We start from the raw sequence: 19,056 nt of genomic DNA on the forward strand, positions 1-19,056 counted from the left end.
ACTCAATTGAATCATATAACATGGAATAATCACATTAGGGGTTTGACATAATATAGCCATACCCTAATAATGTGATTGAGAGTATTGTATTAGAGAAGGATCGAATTACATTGTAATTCCAACTGAATAGGTTCTCCGAACAAATTCTACATTAGCTTGGGTAGCCATGATATATGGTTAGATGTCACTCATGGCTTGTGAGTTCTTCTAGATGACTAAATAAGTAGTCGTCAAAGAAGAAGGAGAATTAAAAGTAAGTTTTAATTCACTAAGTGATTGGATTAAATATAATCAATTGGATTGGTGCCAATCACCTTACTGCCTTGCTAATTAGAACCTAAAATGATTGTACACCGATACACTCTTGTAGTGAGACAACTATTGGATGATGGAAATAATTAATTGGATTAATTAAGTGTTGTGATTAATTAGAAAGTCTAAAAAAATCATAAAAGCGATAAAAGATCGTTTTGGGACTTAAAGAAAAGTTCGGGTTAATATGGGCCCATTAAGCCCAAACCCATTGGGCTTTTATTTAAGCATAGGATGACTTGAAATGATAAAAGCCCAAAGCCCAAACAACACTAAAGGGGCCGGCCAAATAAAGGGAAAGGGAGAGAAAGAAAGTCAAGTTGTTGACTTGTTTCTTTGTGTTATAAAAGGAACTTTATAGTGAAAGGTTTCATTAGGGTTTTGTGTGTTGTTTTTCACAAAAGGAAGAAAACATCTCTCTCTAAAACCACACAAGGCCGGCCACCATAAGGGAGATTTAGCTAATCATCTTTTCTCCCCTTTGGTTATTCCTCCATCCATCTCACTACACTAGTGGGTGTGGATCTTTAGAGGTCTTCAATCTTGGAGACTAAAGGAGAACCAAGGAGCACTCATTATAGCAAAGTGGAGGAAGCAAGGAGGGAGGCTAGGCTCAAGGAGTTCCAACAATAAAGGGCTTGGTGGAGGTGGTCTATCCTTGGTCTCAAGTCTATATCAAGAGGTATAAATCTACTCCTACACTTTGTTCTTCAATAAAATGTTTTGATGCATCTTATATAAACCTATGCTTCTTGAAGGGGATTTGCATGACTATAGATTTGATATTATGTGATATTATGCTTCCGTTGCTTATGTATATAAATTTTGAATTGTATATGCATGCTAGTCACTAGAAATCCCACATAAATCTCATTATTTCCCTTCACTAACGAGTCGGTTGGGTCTCGGACACTTGTTTAGGCGTCCCTTCCTTGTCAAATGTCTTGGCTTCTTGTTCGGCTGTGTCTAGTTTTGGCGAACTATGTAGACCCATGCCATGCATGACAACTTTTGGACCGGTTGCCACAATTTTGTATTTAGGGCAATCTTTGACAATTTCCCAACATTTCCATTTGTTGAATGATTTGTTCTGGTTCTTTGAATTGTAGAATGCTTGAGCTTGTAGTGTCTATAAAAATGTGGGATAAGATAGTGTTAAAATATGCGGGTGTAGCACAAATACATAAATTAAAATCTTGATGCGGGTGGAATGCATATAAATTACATAAAAATGACATAAGAAATTAAATTAAAATTACATAATTAAATAAATTAAAATTTTGATGCGGGTGGAATGCATATAAAAATTACATAAGAAATAACATAAAAATTACATACGAAATTAAATAAATTATTGATGTGGGTGGAATGCATATAAATAAATAAAAATATTGTCACCTGATCCGCTAAACTTGCTCCACTACGCAAGTTACCAGAAGCATGAGAGATGGCGTTTTTCCAACAAGTAAAGGATGCGTTGAGTTTTTTCCAATGACCTTGAAGACCTTGACTAGTTTTGGCGTCTTTTCCATGTACATCACAAAACGCTTTCGTAATTTTACTCTACATTTCTCGCTTATCCATCTCATTACCCGTAATCGGGTCATGGTAGTGTGAACCCAACATTCACACAATGTAACATCTTCGATGAGCTTCCACGAAGACATTTTCTCTCTTAAAGTGTAGAAAATATTGAAATGTAGATAGTATAGAAAGTGTAGAAAATATTGAAGTGTGGTGTAAGGTGGAAGATGTGGGTTAGATATTTATAGAAAAAAATAACTTTTTTTTTTAAAATTTTTCTGTATTTTTTCATAATTTTTAATAAATTTTAATATAGTTAATTAATCTGGACCGTTGGATTTGAAAATATTCAAATCCAAGAGCCAAGGAGTTGCCACGTGGCCAACGGTCATATTTCTGACCGTTGGGCCTTTTTTTATTATTTTTATTTTAATTTTTTTATGAAAAAACGTGGACCGTTGATCTGTAATCGGACGATGCATTTTAAAAGTCAAATTTAAATTTTTTTAACATTAGAAATCCAACGGTTTACAAAAATTAGCCATTGGAAATCCAACGGCACTGAGGAGGACCACGTAGCTCGAATTCGGGTGAACACAAGTGGGCTGACAAGCGGGCCCCGCCGCCTACACCCTTGTCTCCTACTCACGTCCAATCACGAGTGTGCTGCACGCGCCAGCCAAATAGGCCGGCCTCTGGGTCTATTCAAAATGGGCTGGTTTGCTGCCTGGCTTGGGCTGGGTGCCAGGCTGTTTTGCGGGTTGGAGCAGATTGATAAGGTGCTAGGCTGATTTTTGGACAGGGTGTTGGGCAATGAAGTGTCCGGTGGACTTGCTCTAAGCTTAGCATCTATTTGCATAGCTATAGCTATAGCATCATGGACGGTAGAGGATTTCAATAATTTCACATCATACTTCAAATCATGCTTCAAACCTACCAAAAAACAACTCTCAAGTAAAATTGGTCCAACATCAGAAGATCTATTGGCTTGTGAAATTCCATGATTAATTTACTGTGCACGGTGGGCGTAGTTTGAACAAAGCCTTAGTGCTATCTTCAAACATAAAAAGCCCAAACTCCTGACAGAAAGCTTTGGTGAATTCCTCCAAGTAGGCGAGCTCTGCAAACAATCACTCTATCGAAACCACTGCAAGGCTTCATGCTCCAAATGAAAAGAAACCGTGAGCACTTTCTGGTAATCTTGTGTGTTATAATATGAAAAGTACTGCCCCGCTTTATATATCCATGCCACAGGCTCATCACCATCAAAGAAATGAGGGAAATCCAATTTGTGCTGCCATTGAAGACGATTTGGTTGAACTCCAGGATCACAGATCTCGCAACCTAGATCTTGATTGGAGCCATTTCAGAGTCTTAGGATGCTGATGACCAGTATTATGTGGATTTGGATCATCCGTTGGAGGAACCAACTCCGACGAGAAACTCCATCCCCCCTTACAATTGAGCTCACGCCGAAACTGAGGAACCATTTCTATGGAAGATTCGAGCGTAGCAAGATGACCGTCCATGCCTGTGAAACGAGTCGTGGTTGTGTGGCGAGGCATACATGAAGGGAAATCGGGAATCAAAGGATGATACCAATGATAGAATCCAAGATCCAATTCCTAATTCAACCTTAAGTAGCAGCAAGATCAAGGTGGGTTCGATTTCATTCGGTTCGGTTCGATTTTCTCTTGGTTTTTTGTTCAGGTTTTTTTTCTTGTTCGATTCGGTTTTGATTTTTTTTATTTAATAAAACTTGGTCTTTTTTAATATGGAATTTAGAAAACAGGTTTGGATTGGCAGACTAATAGTAAAAAAATGGAGAAATTGGGAAGGTAATTGTATATATACAATTTTATTTTATCAACAATCTTAATTACAAAGAAAATGATCACCGTATCCATTCTAAAAACAAACAAATAAAGAAACTCTTCAAAATTCCAAAGTTATCCAAAACTTTCCTCTACAACCAATGGAATATCCTTCCTAATTGAACCAAGTATGTTTCTTGAAAGGGCCTTAAGCTTAATTTCAAACTTGGTAACAAAGTTTCACAAAGAAACATCATGGGCATAAATTCATAAGGTGTAAAGGGATTTGGTTTGATTCGGTTTCCAAACCTCTAAAACCGAAACCGAACCAATAAAGTTCGGTTTGGTTCGGTTTTTCCTTTTTCGATTCAGTTTTTTGTTTTGTTTTTCGGTTTCGATTTGGTGTTCAGTCTCCTTTTTTTTTGTTTTCGATTTTTTGAACCCACGCCTAAGCAAGATCATAGATGAGGGATGAGAGGAAGGAAGAAGAAGATGGAGCTGAGCTCCCAATTCCGGAATATTATTTTTTTACTAAAATGCGTGTTGCATTCCCACTAACTGTAAGAGCACTTATAAAACTCGAGTATACATTTTCTGCCCGCTAGCAATTCCTAACAACCTTAACTAATCACCTATTAGGTCCTGATTAATCCCACATTAAGTGATTAAGCTAATCACTCATTACAATCATATCATGCGGCAATACGATGAATTGGAATCAAGGAAGTCATGAAATCGGGATGGTGATTGGTTTTTACAGGTAAATCAAAGCGAGTCAGCATTATAATAGTCAAATATAGAACTTACCATTCGTTTGTTTGAGTTTAGTTCGAAATCTGTGACTTGAAAAATGAAGAAAAAGAAGACAAAATGTCAAAGTGACATTGTTATGTTTGGAAAGGGAACACGTACCAAAAGATTGGCTGCGTTGTAATATGGGGCACGCAACGCAACCCATCATTTCGATAGAGAGCACATATAAGTGTATGTGGGATCCAAATTGGAGTGGGGACAGAAACTTGTGGTCCGCTGATGAAAGGAATGTCAAGCATCAGGGCCCTTCAATTTCATGCCAGGAGAAACTGCGTGGAAACTTTCCCCGCTAGGCCAGATTTGACAAATATAACTGATTAGGATAACCCCAAAATGAAAAATAACGCTTCTGATTAACAACACCACCACCACCACCACCAAATCTAAGTGAGGTCGGCTATATGAATCCTAGAACACTTCTGATTAACAAAAGTTAAATAATCTTGTAGCTCATGCAGTTACCAGGCTTAATATGCGTTTGATGAAATAAAATACAACACTGCAAATTATAATGCCTCCTAAATTGTTGTTAGAAAGGAATCATCTTCATCGTGTATAATAATCAACTATACATGGTCTATAAATCTTGTATCTAAAGTTAAAACAAATTTCTTGAGTTAATGTTATTCACCAATGAAGAATTTCTCTGATGAGAACATTTGCCCTTCAAGTTAAATCAGGCTATAGTTTCCATTCAGTTAAAATTTCCGTGGTTTTTGCTTTTTTTCCCGTGTTCCAGTGACTAATTTTGTGGGTTCAGTATGCAATTCAAAGAATGAAAGAACCTGCAGCTTGATACGCTTACAAAGAACACGAATCTGCATGATAACCCATCCTTGATGCTGCCAAGGGATCATATTCATTCATTTTTGAACAAGCTTGATGGAACCTGAAAGGAGAATATTATCACAACTTTCAGAAAACAGAGCACAGATATCTCAAGAGTTTCAAATCTAATAGTTAGTCTCAATGGTGAAATCTAGCCTCTACATATGAAGAAAGGATTGGCTCAAGGAATCAACAAAAGATATCCAAAATATCCAATCTTATTGAAATGAAGAGAAGAATATCAAAATCTACAAAGAAAAGATGTGTTTTATATGTTGAGAAATTAGCCAGATTACGTTAATCTCCCACCACCCCCCTGCTGTTATATTAAGTTTAGGTGTTTAATGTGAGAACGTATTTGATATACACCGACAAAGTCCAGATGAGCTCCCAGCAGTAGGCAAGCACATTACTAAGAATTGATTTTCTACAAAATTTGGTTTGAAACTTGAAAAAGGAGACCACAAATAGAGTGGAAACATGAGCAAATGGTGGGTTATAAAATATGAAAGTTGAACAAGCATTTGCCGTAAAAATACTTGTACAGTGATTCAAATTTTATCGCATCTATGATATATATCAATCCAGCATAATATGGAATTTCTGGGTCTGACCCATCTTTCTTTTCTATTATATCAAAATTTGAAAAAACTATAGTGGCTGATTGTGCTACAACAGAAATGAATGGGAAGTTTTCTGAAACTCTATCTACTCAGTTAATCTCTGGAGGCATCTCACCGAGGAGTGTGGTTTTTTAACAGATACTACAGTTTACATTTTTTAATCCAGTATTATTTGAAAATTTAGTGTCAGGCATACCTTCACATGATGTGGCATAATCTTAATATCGAAGGGCACATGGAGCCATGCTTCAGGTGGATAGAGCAAAAAATTCTCTGGCTTACTGGTATAGACATCTGCATACTGATGAATGTGATAGGCAAAAGCAGATTCCTGACCTTTATCCGTAAGAAATGTGGCCCCAAAGGACCTATTAAACATTCTTTTCATCTTGTGACTTGCCTCCTGCCTCCATTCATTTAACTCCTCCAACAGTGACGTGTAAGCTTCCCTCTTCTGAGTAAAAGCAACAGTAGCGTGCAATCTACCAAGCAATTCTTGTACTATATGAAATTTTGCCTGTGCCCAGAAAGAAGTTTCAGAAGCATGAAAATTACCTGACAACTTTGAATTGACGGAACCCTTCTTATGAGCTTAGAGGATAAGGTAATGTACATTTGATCACTATATGTGAGCACTGCGTGTTGTCAATCCAAAGTAGTTGGGTGTACAAACATCAAGAAATAAAAATAGCAACACCAACGAAAAACAAAAAAAAAAAAAAAACAAAATGAGAAAGATCATCAGAAAATACCTGTTCCAAGCGGTAAGTATCCTTGTTTTGAATAAGTATTTCATCCTGCAAAAAACAGAACATATCAATGGAAAAACAATCCACAAAATGGTTCAAACTTTCAAATTGAAATGTCCAAAAACAAAGGAATTCGCATGATCCTTTTTGCCCATTGACATGGATACATGAAAAATTGACTAAATTAGATGTAAAGTTTGAATCAAGTAATTAAGAAACAACACCCATAAGTATAAAAAATTTCCCTTTTAATTGAACCGAAGTCTATTAACAATCAGGTCTGATTTTGAAGAAGAAACAAATTTTCATTGCAAAGAAACAATAAAAATACAAGAGCGGACAAGAAGTCCGCAAAAGCACAAACAAAACAGGATAATTAGAAACATCACCATGACACTTGGAAACTCTGAAAACAACACAAAACTAACTAATAGCAGCATTCTAATTACGCCAAATTTCTGAAACAGACAAACAACAACAACAAAGTCTTTTCCCACTAAGTGGGGCCGGCTATTAAATTTTTGAAAAAGGCAAATCTCTAAATTATGTAGTAACCGATGCCCACAGAGATGACCATAACCGAACTTTATCCCAAAGATTCTCCCTTCTACTGACTTCGTAGTCCTAAAAAATAAGCTTGTTTCTTTCCATCCAAATGACCCTTGTTGATGCACAAAACCGGAGGTCTTGGAACAACATAAATCCGACCATGAATATGCAAGAAATGTAAATAACACAAGATGTATCGTGGTTCACCCCAAGGTTTGGGCTACGTCCACACTGATTATATTTATATGAGAGTAATTGTGAGGGAGAGAGTGTGAGAGCTTTGCTCTAGAGAGGAGAGACTTAGGGTTTGAGAGGGTGAGGAGGCCCTTTTATAGAATAAGGGCTCCTCCCCTAATTACATATTTGCCCATTCCTTTATTATATAATTACATTTAAGTCCTCCGAGTATTTATATGAGGTCTAAATACGAGGCCCTAAATATGGTATAAACAGTAGTCCCCCAAGTCTTCAGTCAAAAGAGTCTTTTGGCTGGAGACTTGAAATTCAGTCCATGTGTGGGCCGAAGTAGCTAGATGCTGTCTTGAACTGATGCTCGATATGAGGCAGTGCTTAATCTGAAATGACGCTCAACTAGAAGTAGCACACGTTGCGAGGCTGCTCGGCTCGTGGCTTATGTTGCCTTGGTTGGCTCGGCTTGCGGTGTTTGAAGGTGAGGGATTCCCTTTTATAGATAGAATAAGGGCTCGCTCCTCAATACATGAATGATGGGCTAGAGTTGATGCTCTCTAATGGTGGTAAGGGGGTCCCTTTTATAGAACAAGGGCTCGCTCCTCAATACATAAGTAATGGGCTAGAGTTGATGCTCGCGGCAAGGCGGTTGCTCAGTAGGCGGCGATGCTCTCTAATGGTGATGAGGGAGTCCCTTTTATAGAATAAGGGGTCGCTCCTCAATACATAAATGATGGGCTAGGAGTGATGCTTGCGGTGAGGCGGTTGCTCAACTGGCGGCGATGCTCTCTAATGGTGATGAGGGGGGCCCTTTTATAAAATAAGGGCTCGCTCCTCAGTACATAAATAATGGGTGCTCTTTAATGAAAGTGAGGGAGTCCCTTTTATAGAATAAGGGCTCGGTCCTTAATACATAAATAATGGGCTAAGTCCCCCAAGTATTTTTCATGAGGCCCAGTTGAGGCCCAATATATGGTACATAATGTAGTTCCCCAAGTCTTCGGTCAATAGAGTCTGTTGGCTGGAGACTTCAAATTGAATCCATGTATGGGCCGAAGTGGCTGTTGTTCAGAGGTGGTATTTGTATACCCTGCACTGAAGCTTTGTAGGTGAAGCTTTGCAAGTGAAGCTTTGAAGTTAGAGCTCTGTAAATGAAGCTTTTGAAGCTAAAGCTCTGTAAATGAAACTTTTGAAGCTGATTGTCATGAGTGATGCTCATGAATGTTTATGTTGATTGACATGAGTGATGCTCATGGATGTTGTCATGAGTGATGCTCATGAATGTTGACATGAGTGATGCTCATAAATGTTGACATGAATAATGGTCATGAATGTCTATGTATGATTGTCATGAGTGATGCTCATGAATGTTTATATATGAATGACATGAGTAATGCTCATGTATAATTTGGAATACTATGCGTACTTTTGATCACCTGGTCGGTGGCATGAATGACTAGTTGCCAAATTAGAGTACGGGTTGTACATCTCGTCACTTGGTTGGTGGCAATAGCGGCCGGTTGCCGAATAATTTTGGAGTACTGGGCGTACTTTTGGTCACCTGGTTGGTGGTAATAGCGGCGGGTTGCCGAATAATTGGGGAGTACTGGGCGTACTTTTGATGACCTGGTTGGTGCTATTGGCTTATGGACCTTCGCTCTCCACAATATGCCAGCCCATTTATTTTGGGCTTTGCCCTTTTTGTTTTTTTTTATACCCTCTGATGGGGTTTATACATATTACCCTCTAATGAGGTTTATACATATGTTTCCGAAAGATAAAGAAAATAAATTACATCATTCTGGTGGGGTGTTTATTCCTTGCTTTTGCTTTCTCTTTTGCTTTCTCTTTCTGCTCTCTTTCTGCTTTTTGAAATATTCTCTTACCAACATCATGATCTTTTTCTTTTTCTTTATCCTGATCTCCTTCCTCTTCCTTTTTCTTTTTCCTTTTCTTACTTTTGCTTTTGTTTCCCGCAGCTCACTTGATTGCTTTTGCCTTTCCTCTGCATCTTTTCTGCTTTGCTTTTTCTTTCCCATGTGCTCTTGCAGAGAATGGGTTGAGAGCTCTGTCGAGATGGTGGACGCTGAAATGGAGATTAGAGAGCTGAACCACCCACGCGATTGAGTCGGGGCCTCCCTTGTCCCTTCACATAAATGGGTTTTTAATTTTCTGGATGAAAATTTCTCTGTTCAGATCTGGGATTGCGTTTCAGGTGGTGGGAGTGTACAGATATTTGGTGGTATGTCAGGTAAGAGGAGCAAAAAACCGTTGGAAGAAAGGTCTTGGAAAATGGAAGGAAGAATGTGAAGAGAACCAGAGCCGCGTTGAATTGGATTATACCCAGCCAAATACCCAGAGCCAGAACCATGTGCAAAATATTTGACCCGAATATTTCTCTGCCTTTGAAAACCGCCATTTTATGAGATTCTTCCTCCTTCATCTCCATCATTTTTGCTTCTGCAACTTCTTCTTCTTGTCCTTGGGAGCAATTTAATCCGACCCAACAAATTAAATTGCTAATAAAGATGGAAACTTGGGTGGTTTCGAGAAGATCTGGTCACTGTTGAGTAGCATCGGTGTCAGCTGTCACCGTCATTTCCCCTCCTTGAAGACTTCTTGGGAGAAACGAGGAGAAATTGTAGAGAAGGGGAAAACAGAGAGTTGAAAGCCCTAAAAATCCCTGTCGTTTCATGTCGGCAATAGCCCAAACCTGCTTGAGTTCTTCTCGAGAAAGCTTCGGCATGGCGAAGAACTTTGTGGCTTCGTTTTTGATAATTCGGCCATCACCATCTGAATCAACCAAGCTCTGAACAAAAATGGGTTTTCTGGACATGATCCATGCCGAGCTCTGAACCTAGGGGTGAGTTCAAAAAACCGAAAACCGAAAAAAAACGAAAATCAAACCGAACCGAAACCGAAAAAACCAAACCGAACAAAAAATCAAACTGAATTGAAAAAACCGAACCGAACCGAATTCTTTTGGTTCGGTTCGGTTTTAGTGATCTAGAAACTGAACCAAACCGAACCGAACCGAATTAATTAAATTAATCTTTTTATTTAATTATTTGTTTTGGGTATTATTTTCTAAACCCAATTTGTAAGTTAAAATGTGCTAAACCCAATGTGTTGCCAAACTTTAAGCTCAAAATATTAAAAAAAAGGCCTATAAAAACTCTAAACCCTAACCTATTATTTCTCCTCCATATAAGGTTCCGGAACCAAACCTCTTCCCGAAGTACCTACATCCATCTCCATAGCACTGTCTACTTCTGCGCCAGCTTTCTTTTCCAAATCTACTCTCATATAACATGTAACATAATCCATAAACATTTATTTCGGGTAGATTACTTGGGTAATTTGTGATGGAAAAGAATCCAACACACACTAAATAAATCCACCCACGCATTACCTTTACTAATCAAGTTGTCAACATGCAGTTACAAGCAAACACTGATCTTTGAACAACATCATACAATTTGACTTTTCTAAGTCATTTGTACAATTTTTGTGTGATTTTTGTGTTGTGAGGTTGTTAGTTTGGACTTTGGAAGACTTGATTGATGATTTTAGTTCAACTTTAAATGTTTATTTTCATTGTCTTTGATTCTAGTTAGAATGTTTATGTTATGATTGTGTTGGATATGTTAAAATTTCAATGTTTTTCATTTTTTGAAAAAAAATAAAAACAAAAAACCGAAACCGAACTGGAAAAAACCGAACCAAAAAAAAACCGAACAAAAAAAAACCGAAAAAAAATTGAACCGAACCGAAATTTCGGTTTGGTTTCGGTTTTGGCAAAAAACCGAACCGATTTAAACCGAACCCACCCCTATATGAACCCACCATTTTCTTATGGATCCTCAGGCGTACTCTCATGGCAGAAAACTACTTCGGCCGGCTTAGTGCCCATGAAGTTGCAGGGGAGTCCGATAGGTTTAGGAGGTGGGTCCCCCTCCGAGTCGCGTACACGATCTCGTCACCGAGCACCGGGTCGCCGTCGTTCAAGAGGTGGTGGACCAGCATCAACGCCTTGAGAGCCAGCTCCGATTGTTTTCCGACGAGTTCTCGGCGCCATCCCCACCGTTGATCTGATTCGCTTCTGATCTAATTATCTACGGCGTGGACAGTCCGGTAAGCTAGATCTCAGAGCAGTGTTTGACCCCGGGTCAGGAAGAGTAACCGGTCCAGGAGTCCAAGGATCCGGTAACTCGGCTGGTGTACGGACATAATGACAATGCTCCCGCTCAGAGCGATTCGCTGGAGGACTTTCACCACCATGAATGCGCTGGTGGAGTCGTCATCCCCATGGCTCTCTAAGCTTTTCCAATACCTGAGAAGCAGAAGGGAACTTGTGGGGGCAAATATCCGAGTCTTTATCTGCCATCTGTGTTTGCAGAAAATCGAAAAAATGATGTATGGAGTGAAGGAGGAGAAAAGTAGAAGGATTAAAATGCAGAGACAAGAAAGAAAGAGAGAAATAATGAGAGAGAGAGATAGAGTTTTCAGTCACTGTGTTTGCTTTCTTGGATTTTGCAGATTCACGGTGGATATTGTGGTGAGGTCTCACGGTGGTGAGATGAAAAAATGAAAGAGAACCGACATAGCTTTTCGTGTCGATTCCCACAGACGGCGCCAAATTTTGATGCACAAAACTGGAGGTCTTGGAACAACGTAAATTCGACCGTGAATCTGCAAGAAATGTAAATAACACAAGATGTATTGTGGTTCACCCCAAAGTTTGAGCTACGTCCACACTGATTATATTTATCTGAGAGTATTTGTGAGGGAGAGTGTGAGAGCTTTGCTCTAGAAAGGAGAGACTTAGGGTTTGTGAGGGTGAGGAGGCCCTTTTATAGAATAAGGGCTCCTCCCTAATTATATATTTGCCCCTTCCTTTATTACATAATTACATTTAAGTCCCCCAAGTATTTATACGAGGTCTAAATATGAGGCCCTAAATATGGTATAAACAACCCTAAATAGCTGAAACTATTCATCCCCATAAGACTTGATTTTCTTCCCCTTACTGATAATTTATGTTTCTCTACCATAAAAGAATAACAATCCCCAGGTAAAACCCAACTGATACCAAACTCCCCAATCCGAGAATCGTCACGTGTCTCAACAGTCCAGGCTGACTGTTGAACTGTATCTTTAGCTGGCCTTGCTGGAGAAATGTGTCTGATCACCCTCTGCAAATTCTGATCACAATTGTCAAACCTTCGTGAAGACTCAGAATTCTGAAGTCCACCACAATGGGATACCAGAAATTTAGTCTTCTTGCTGCCGGGAGTTTGTCTGATTTTAACTCTAAAAGTGGTGTTTCCATCAACAACATTAACAAACTCCAGAATAAAACCAGTGCTTCAAGCAAATACTCAAATACCCTTGAAGCACAACCCAAGTCAAAAGAAATCTGGTAACCCTTGAGTCTGTTCCTTTCTGTTAATCTCACCCTTTCACCAAAGGATTCATCTTCCACTTGTACAATAATAACCTTTTGTTTAACCTTGAAATCTCCAGATAAGTGTGTATAACTCAATCTCCCAACAAAGACCTTGCTTTGGGTCGCTCTCTCTCACCTCTCTCTGTCTCATCTCTCTCTCTCAGATTTGCGGCAGACTTCAGCAGACTTCACTTTGATTCTCTTCTAATTCTCGTCCATTCCACATGCTCACTAGTTATTGTCTTTGTCTAGAACTCTTGATTTTTTTAGTAAATGGTGAACTCTCTCTCTCTCATACACACAAGCATTAACGATCAGTTCTGTATGCAGAAATATCCCCATGTTTAAAAAATACTAAATATACTACACCCACTTTTGAATCTTAGCCTCGGACTCTCAAACAACAAACCTTATATCCATGCCAGAAATTAAAACAATGCATTTCACAACACTTAGAATGGTATTGGTTAATGAACACCAGTACCTCCAAAATTCAAAGTAATAGAAAAGAAAAAAGGTCTAACTTCTTTGTCCTTTGTTAAACAGAAGCTTGTGCTAGCAATTGGTAAACCACTCCATGACTAAACATATCCAAATGAAACTAAAGAAAAACTGTTCATTGTTTATTTTTCTTATTATTGGGTAGGGAAGGGGTGGAGAGAAAAGGTTGGCCAGCTGCTCAACTGAAAATAATCAAGTTTCTCCTTCTACAGGAACAAAAAGGAAGTCTGATTTATGGATATAGCTATAAGTGATAACCTGAGCAGTTATGAGCCAATAAAATTCAAAAAGTATTTATATTCATCTCACCTAACCTATCATTTAATCTGTAGCAATTTAGAGCCACTATTTCGAAATTTTTGAACCTGTAAAGTTTTCTTAGTTTTTCTTGTTATCTTTTCAATCCACTAGTGTAACAAGTAAACGAAATTAGTTCTAAAGCATTGTTCCTTGTATCAGCTATTAAGCACACCAGAGAGAATAAGAAACCATAGAGGACCTTTTTAAATAAGAAAAGTATCCTGGAATATACAGAGCAGTCATAAGTATAACTGTATAAGAAAAGACATACTTCTAGCTCATGAATTATAGCAGCAGTGCGCCAGCCAGCTTTTGCAGGCCCCCTAAGGTCGCTAAATAGGTGGTCTCCAAAGTACATCACCTATCAAAGGGGGCGTTAGTTTAAATTTTTGAAGAATAAACTGGAACGTTATCTATCATGATATACTAATAGATAATGACATGCAAAATCATGAGTTATAAGCAATAACTTTGAAAAAAAAAACATGAATAGAAGTACCTCTGGTCCCTTCCACTTGGTAATATGAAGGAAGGATTTAAGGCATCCATGGTAATATATTTTATTAGGAAGAAATTCATCCACCTTCTTGAAAGCTAAATTATCCTTCTCCGTGTCATAGAAACTGCATTGAAGTTCCAGAAAACAAGGTGCAAGATAAAACAACAAAAGATGATAGCTTAGCTCTTTCTAGGGTAACTAAGATATTAAAACTCAAGTAAAAAGGACACCAAAGAAAATAAAATCACAACAAAAGTGGGTGAAGAAAGTATTTGGTACAGATTTAGCATTTCCATGGTGCACAACATACGGTACAGGAATCCCACGTCTTTGAAGCTAAACTTTATAAAATGGGGATAGACAAAGTGTTGAAGATACAAACCGGAATGGATGCTCAGATGTGTAGAAATCTGGCTTATTGGCTTTAGCAATCACAACATCAAAAAGTTCCCTCCAGGAGTCTCTGTATTCCTTAGAATCCTAAGAACATGTCACAATCAACTCAGTAAACTTAATATTGATAGCTCACAAACTTACAGATAACCAAAAGATCAAGCTAACCTAGACAGACACACATGACACATGCATGCACACACACAAGCTCTCTTAGTTAGCACCCGTTTTACAGAACCAACCACTAAATCTAATTTTTATTCATAGACATCATACACAGATTTTCAAATTAACTGGATACACATAAATACATCCCCAATCTCATAATAGTTCAATGATGAGAGGGAATATCTACACATATCCGGTTCATTCCAAAATTCGCCTCAATAAATAGAAAGGCTGCATATGTACAAGATCATAAATTAGTAATTACTCATCACAGGGTAAGATGCTACAAGTGGTAGTGGTAGAATTTTGAGTTAGTTGACTAACCTCCAACATAAAGGTCATTCCTCCATCCACAAAGTAATATGGAGAGTTAGTCAGCAAGAATAGTTTCTTTCCCTTCTCCCTGAGCATCTTGAGAAAGTGTAACAGTTGTCCCTAAGAAATAGTAAGATCAAACTAGAAACTTAGAGATGCTACAGTGGTTTTACCCTCATAAATGCAGCCAGAAATATTAGCATGAGTTGAACACCTCATCTTTCCACAATATACTCATAAAATGTGGCATGGCTTACATTTTTTACTAGATATCTATGGGGGTCAGAAAGAATTCCTCTATGAACCAAGCCACTGCGATGAACATGCTGAATTGCACGATTTACATCTTGATAGATGTAGCAAGCATCAAATTCCAGCTTAGCATCAACAAAATATTGCACGATATCTGAAATGAGGCATGCCTGCATAGTAACAATTGAAACAAACATCGATGGGTTAGAAGGAAAACAAATTATTCAGATAACCGCTAAAAAGAATGATAGTTTTCAAATAGGAATTTTCTCTTGGTCACTAGTGACCAAAGAATGGATGGTCACTCAAACTTGGATTTGATATTAAGGGTGGAGAATAGATTAGTGTTTCAGTCTCAACTCTTGATATCAAATCCAAGGGTGGGTAAGCATGAATCCTTAGACACCAAGCGACTGGGAGAACGTGACTCGGTTTTCAAAACAAGGAATATCTGTAAAAAGGAAGATGAGAGTATAGACCACTTATTTCTTCACAGCTTTGGAAACTAATGTATTGCTGGAAATATCTGAATTGCGCATAACATGCATGTGGAAAAAGTATTTTGCATTTGGAGGGGTAAAAGAGAAAACTATTGTGGAAGTGTTGTGTGACGCCATTGCCTGGGTGTTATAGATGGAAAGGAATGAACAAATTTTCAAGATTATGGGGAGGTAGGAACTGGAGGTATGTAGGACAGAATGCAATAGGCCATCATTGTGGGCTTCAATTCTGTAAGCATTTAGGGATATGTCATTCTTTCTATCATGCAGATTGAAATATGGTGGTATCTTAATTCTTCTTTGTGATTAACTCAACTGTTATGAATATATTTCAGTTTTATCGGCAGGTTTGGTTCAGGATTCTGCACGCCTTATGGGGACTGACAGCTTGTCCACTAAATTTGTACTTCTAAAATCTGTGTTCATACCGAAAGGAAGAATAAAGTGATAAGTTCCCTGTCCTAACTCAACTCCTTTCACCTGTCTTACCAAATGTCTGCCTATATGGGCCAAAGAAATTACTAATATTAATACAGTTTACCCACAAAACTTGCCAAATCCCCAAATTTTTTTTCTTTCAGAAGACGCATATAGGAGATGTCTATTTGTAAAAATGTTTCAGTGGACGAATGTTAATATCAGCCCATACATGCATGAATCTTATAAAAAAAATTGCATAACTAACCTCGCTAAAGCAAAAGAAATCCATCAACCCAACAAGTCCCCGGGCCTGATCACGACCAATACGTCGTGTGCCATATATTTCTTCAATTTCCTTCCTGCTAAGCTGAATTTCATTTCCAAAAAGAGAATAAAAAAATCTATAAACAGATTATGAGTATCGAAATCTATTAGTCTATATAAGTTCATGGAGCAATGAAATAATAATTTTGCCAAATTTTCACAAGGACAAAAGCCTAAACTCTAATTTGTACTATATATATAAACATAACCAGTGTCCAATCATTCATGATTCATATAACATGACAACGAAGTCGATTGTACTATTTGGACAGAAGAAAAGTACTTTGCCTTAAGCATTGGATACTCATTCAGATTTATTGTGAAAGCCACTGTTGTCTGTTAATATCATTAAAATTCTCATATCTGAGTTCTTTTTCCTTTTCCATATGTGGGAGCCAACGAAAATGTAGCTCATAACCTAGGGCCTAGGCACAAGTATGAAGAAAATACCTCCATAAAAAAACTTTCATTTCTAGAAAGCAATAGACCATAATCAGAACATATAAGTTCATATATTTAGTTCTTAAGTACCTTACGACGACCATAGTAGCATCCATCTGGCTCAATTGACCCAAAAAAATCCAGCTTCAATAGGCACCCTTTTAGCTTATCATAATACAATCCTCTAATGGGAAAAGTCGAATCATACTTAAATGCCATGCAAACCTCAGGGTACCGAAACTGACAAATCACAAACGATCATATCTAATTACACAGAGTTTACGTGTAAACCATAGCCCCATGATATTATATCGACATTGCTCAATGGGAGTAAACTAACCTCATTTACCATATGCTCCTTTGCCAGATCATATATCAAGCTCTGTAAATTGGCAGAATAATGTACCAGCGTGTAATCATAGTCAAATCCATAAACTTGAATATTGTCCAATCTCAGGTTTTTATTTACATATATCCCTAATTTCAACACATGACATTAATCAATATTACAATTGACATGAGTAATGAAGCTTCAACCGAGTAACAAGAGTGCACCGTCAAACCTTTCGGATTCATTTTAGGCATTGCTTTAAGTGCGGCTGGAATCTTGAGGAAACTCTGCTTCGCAGCATCAAATTCACGTCGAATCTGTGCTATCTCATCATTAAGAACTGAAGTATCAGCTTCAGGTCGAGTCTCTCCATCTCCAAATTTCAACGGAGTTTTCTCGGAAGCAATTGCTCCATAGCTTCGAAAACCTATATTCAAGTGAATTGAAACAAAAAATTAATTTCAACAGCCGTAAAGATCAATATACATTTTCAACAAACATTTTAATTTTGAGGCACTTCAATGCAATTGATATTCTGTAAAAATATCAGATAAGCATTGTTGCATGTATAAATATATATATATATATATATATATATATATATATATATCAGAGAGGACGAGAGAGAACCTTGCAGAGCTCCAGAACCAGAAGATGGGAAGCTCGTCCTCTGCAACAAAACATAAACAACAAATAAGATTGGAAGTTATCAGTACGAAAATATGTGCACAGAGAGAGAGAGAGAGAGATATATATATATATATATACGTTGATGGAAGAGCAGAGAGGAAGCAGCCTACGAAGGCAGGCCATGGGAAGGGAAGAGAGAGGGGTTTTAGCTCTGCAGCAGCATTCGGAGGTTAGGGTTTTCTCTTTGAACTGTAATTTGTAGGGGAAAACGGAATCGAATCGAAGGGCGAGGAGGATGCTGAGATTGTAATGAAGGAGATGAAATTACAACAGGCATGCGAAAAACGAGGATTGCCAGTCAGTAGCCGCCATTTTAACATTGACTTTCTGGTACAAACGTTACCTCCCTTTTCTGTGTTACTTTTTATTTTTTACAAATTTGATTTTGTTCTTGAAATATTAATAGACACAAGCCACTCATACCTACTCCGATCCTTAGATTAAAAGTCAAATTTTAGTTTCTAAATTTACCCTAATTTGCTTCAATCCTTAGGGCAAATGTGAGTTAAAACTCAAAACTCATTTATAGGCCAAATTTAGCTCAGGATTCTTCTTGAGTTAGTAGGGCTGGCCCATCATATATGTATAATTTTTTTTAAGTTTTATATTTATAAATTCATTGCATCCAACCGTTAAGATCTTATTTAATGAAATTCAACTGTAAAAAAAAGTATCTAATGGTCAAAATTTAAATCAAACAACTAAAATAATTAAAAAAAATTCTTTTAGGTGTTTCATATTTTTTCATAGTGTTTCATGAGTTTTATGGTGTCGGTCAATAATTTTTCAATATTTGTCGGAATCTAAATATTTTTAGATTAAAATGTTCATAAAATTAAATTAGGATAGTGTGACAACCCGTCCCAAATTTTATGTTTTATAAATTTTAAAAGCGTGAATTGACGAAAATGCCATAGAGGCAAGGATTTTGACTTTCGTTGGCCATTGTTTAGAGAGATGTATGAGTCATTCTTTTGGAGTATTTTCGTAGTAATCATTGCCACGAACGCATAGGCGAAAACCATTTGCGAGTCCGGATTATAACGATGTATTTACGAAAGTTTGAAATTAG

General features: G+C 37.7%; 1 protein-coding gene and 1 long non-coding RNA gene across 5 annotated transcripts; both read right to left on the minus strand.

Moving 5' to 3' along the window:
* Positions 1–1,074: 1,074 nt before the first annotated feature.
* Positions 1,075–2,050, minus strand: LOC126607153 (uncharacterized). Its single transcript, XR_007617506.1, has 2 exons — positions 1,711–2,050; positions 1,075–1,441 (listed from the first exon to the last, which is right to left on the minus strand). It is a non-coding gene; the product is annotated as an uncharacterized LOC126607153 (long non-coding RNA).
* Positions 2,051–4,865: 2,815 nt separating this feature from the next.
* On the minus strand, positions 4,866–18,322 carry LOC126607154 (uncharacterized). Of its 4 annotated transcripts, XM_050274629.1 has the most exons (15): positions 18,063–18,322; positions 17,925–17,964; positions 17,527–17,721; positions 17,304–17,440; positions 17,054–17,203; positions 16,464–16,565; positions 15,284–15,448; positions 15,036–15,146; positions 14,533–14,630; positions 14,151–14,274; positions 13,923–14,012; positions 6,667–6,711; positions 6,315–6,431; positions 6,111–6,215; positions 4,866–5,352 (listed from the first exon to the last, which is right to left on the minus strand). In XM_050274629.1, exons 1-15 carry the CDS (start codon positions 18,105–18,107, stop codon positions 5,323–5,325), a joined length of 1,554 nt encoding a protein of 517 aa, XP_050130586.1. In that variant the 5' UTR covers positions 18,108–18,322; the 3' UTR covers positions 4,866–5,322. The 4 variants fall into 4 exon arrangements, with proteins under 4 accessions (XP_050130586.1, XP_050130587.1, XP_050130585.1 ...); XM_050274630.1 differs by having other exon boundaries at positions 6,111–6,431; positions 18,095–18,320; XM_050274628.1 differs by having other exon boundaries at positions 6,111–6,431; positions 18,063–18,320.
* Positions 18,323–19,056: the final 734 nt, after the last annotated feature.

Source organism: Malus sylvestris, chromosome 16 (assembly GCF_916048215.2).
Source record: "Malus sylvestris chromosome 16, drMalSylv7.2, whole genome shotgun sequence".
Taxonomy (NCBI): domain Eukaryota; kingdom Viridiplantae; phylum Streptophyta; class Magnoliopsida; order Rosales; family Rosaceae; genus Malus; species Malus sylvestris.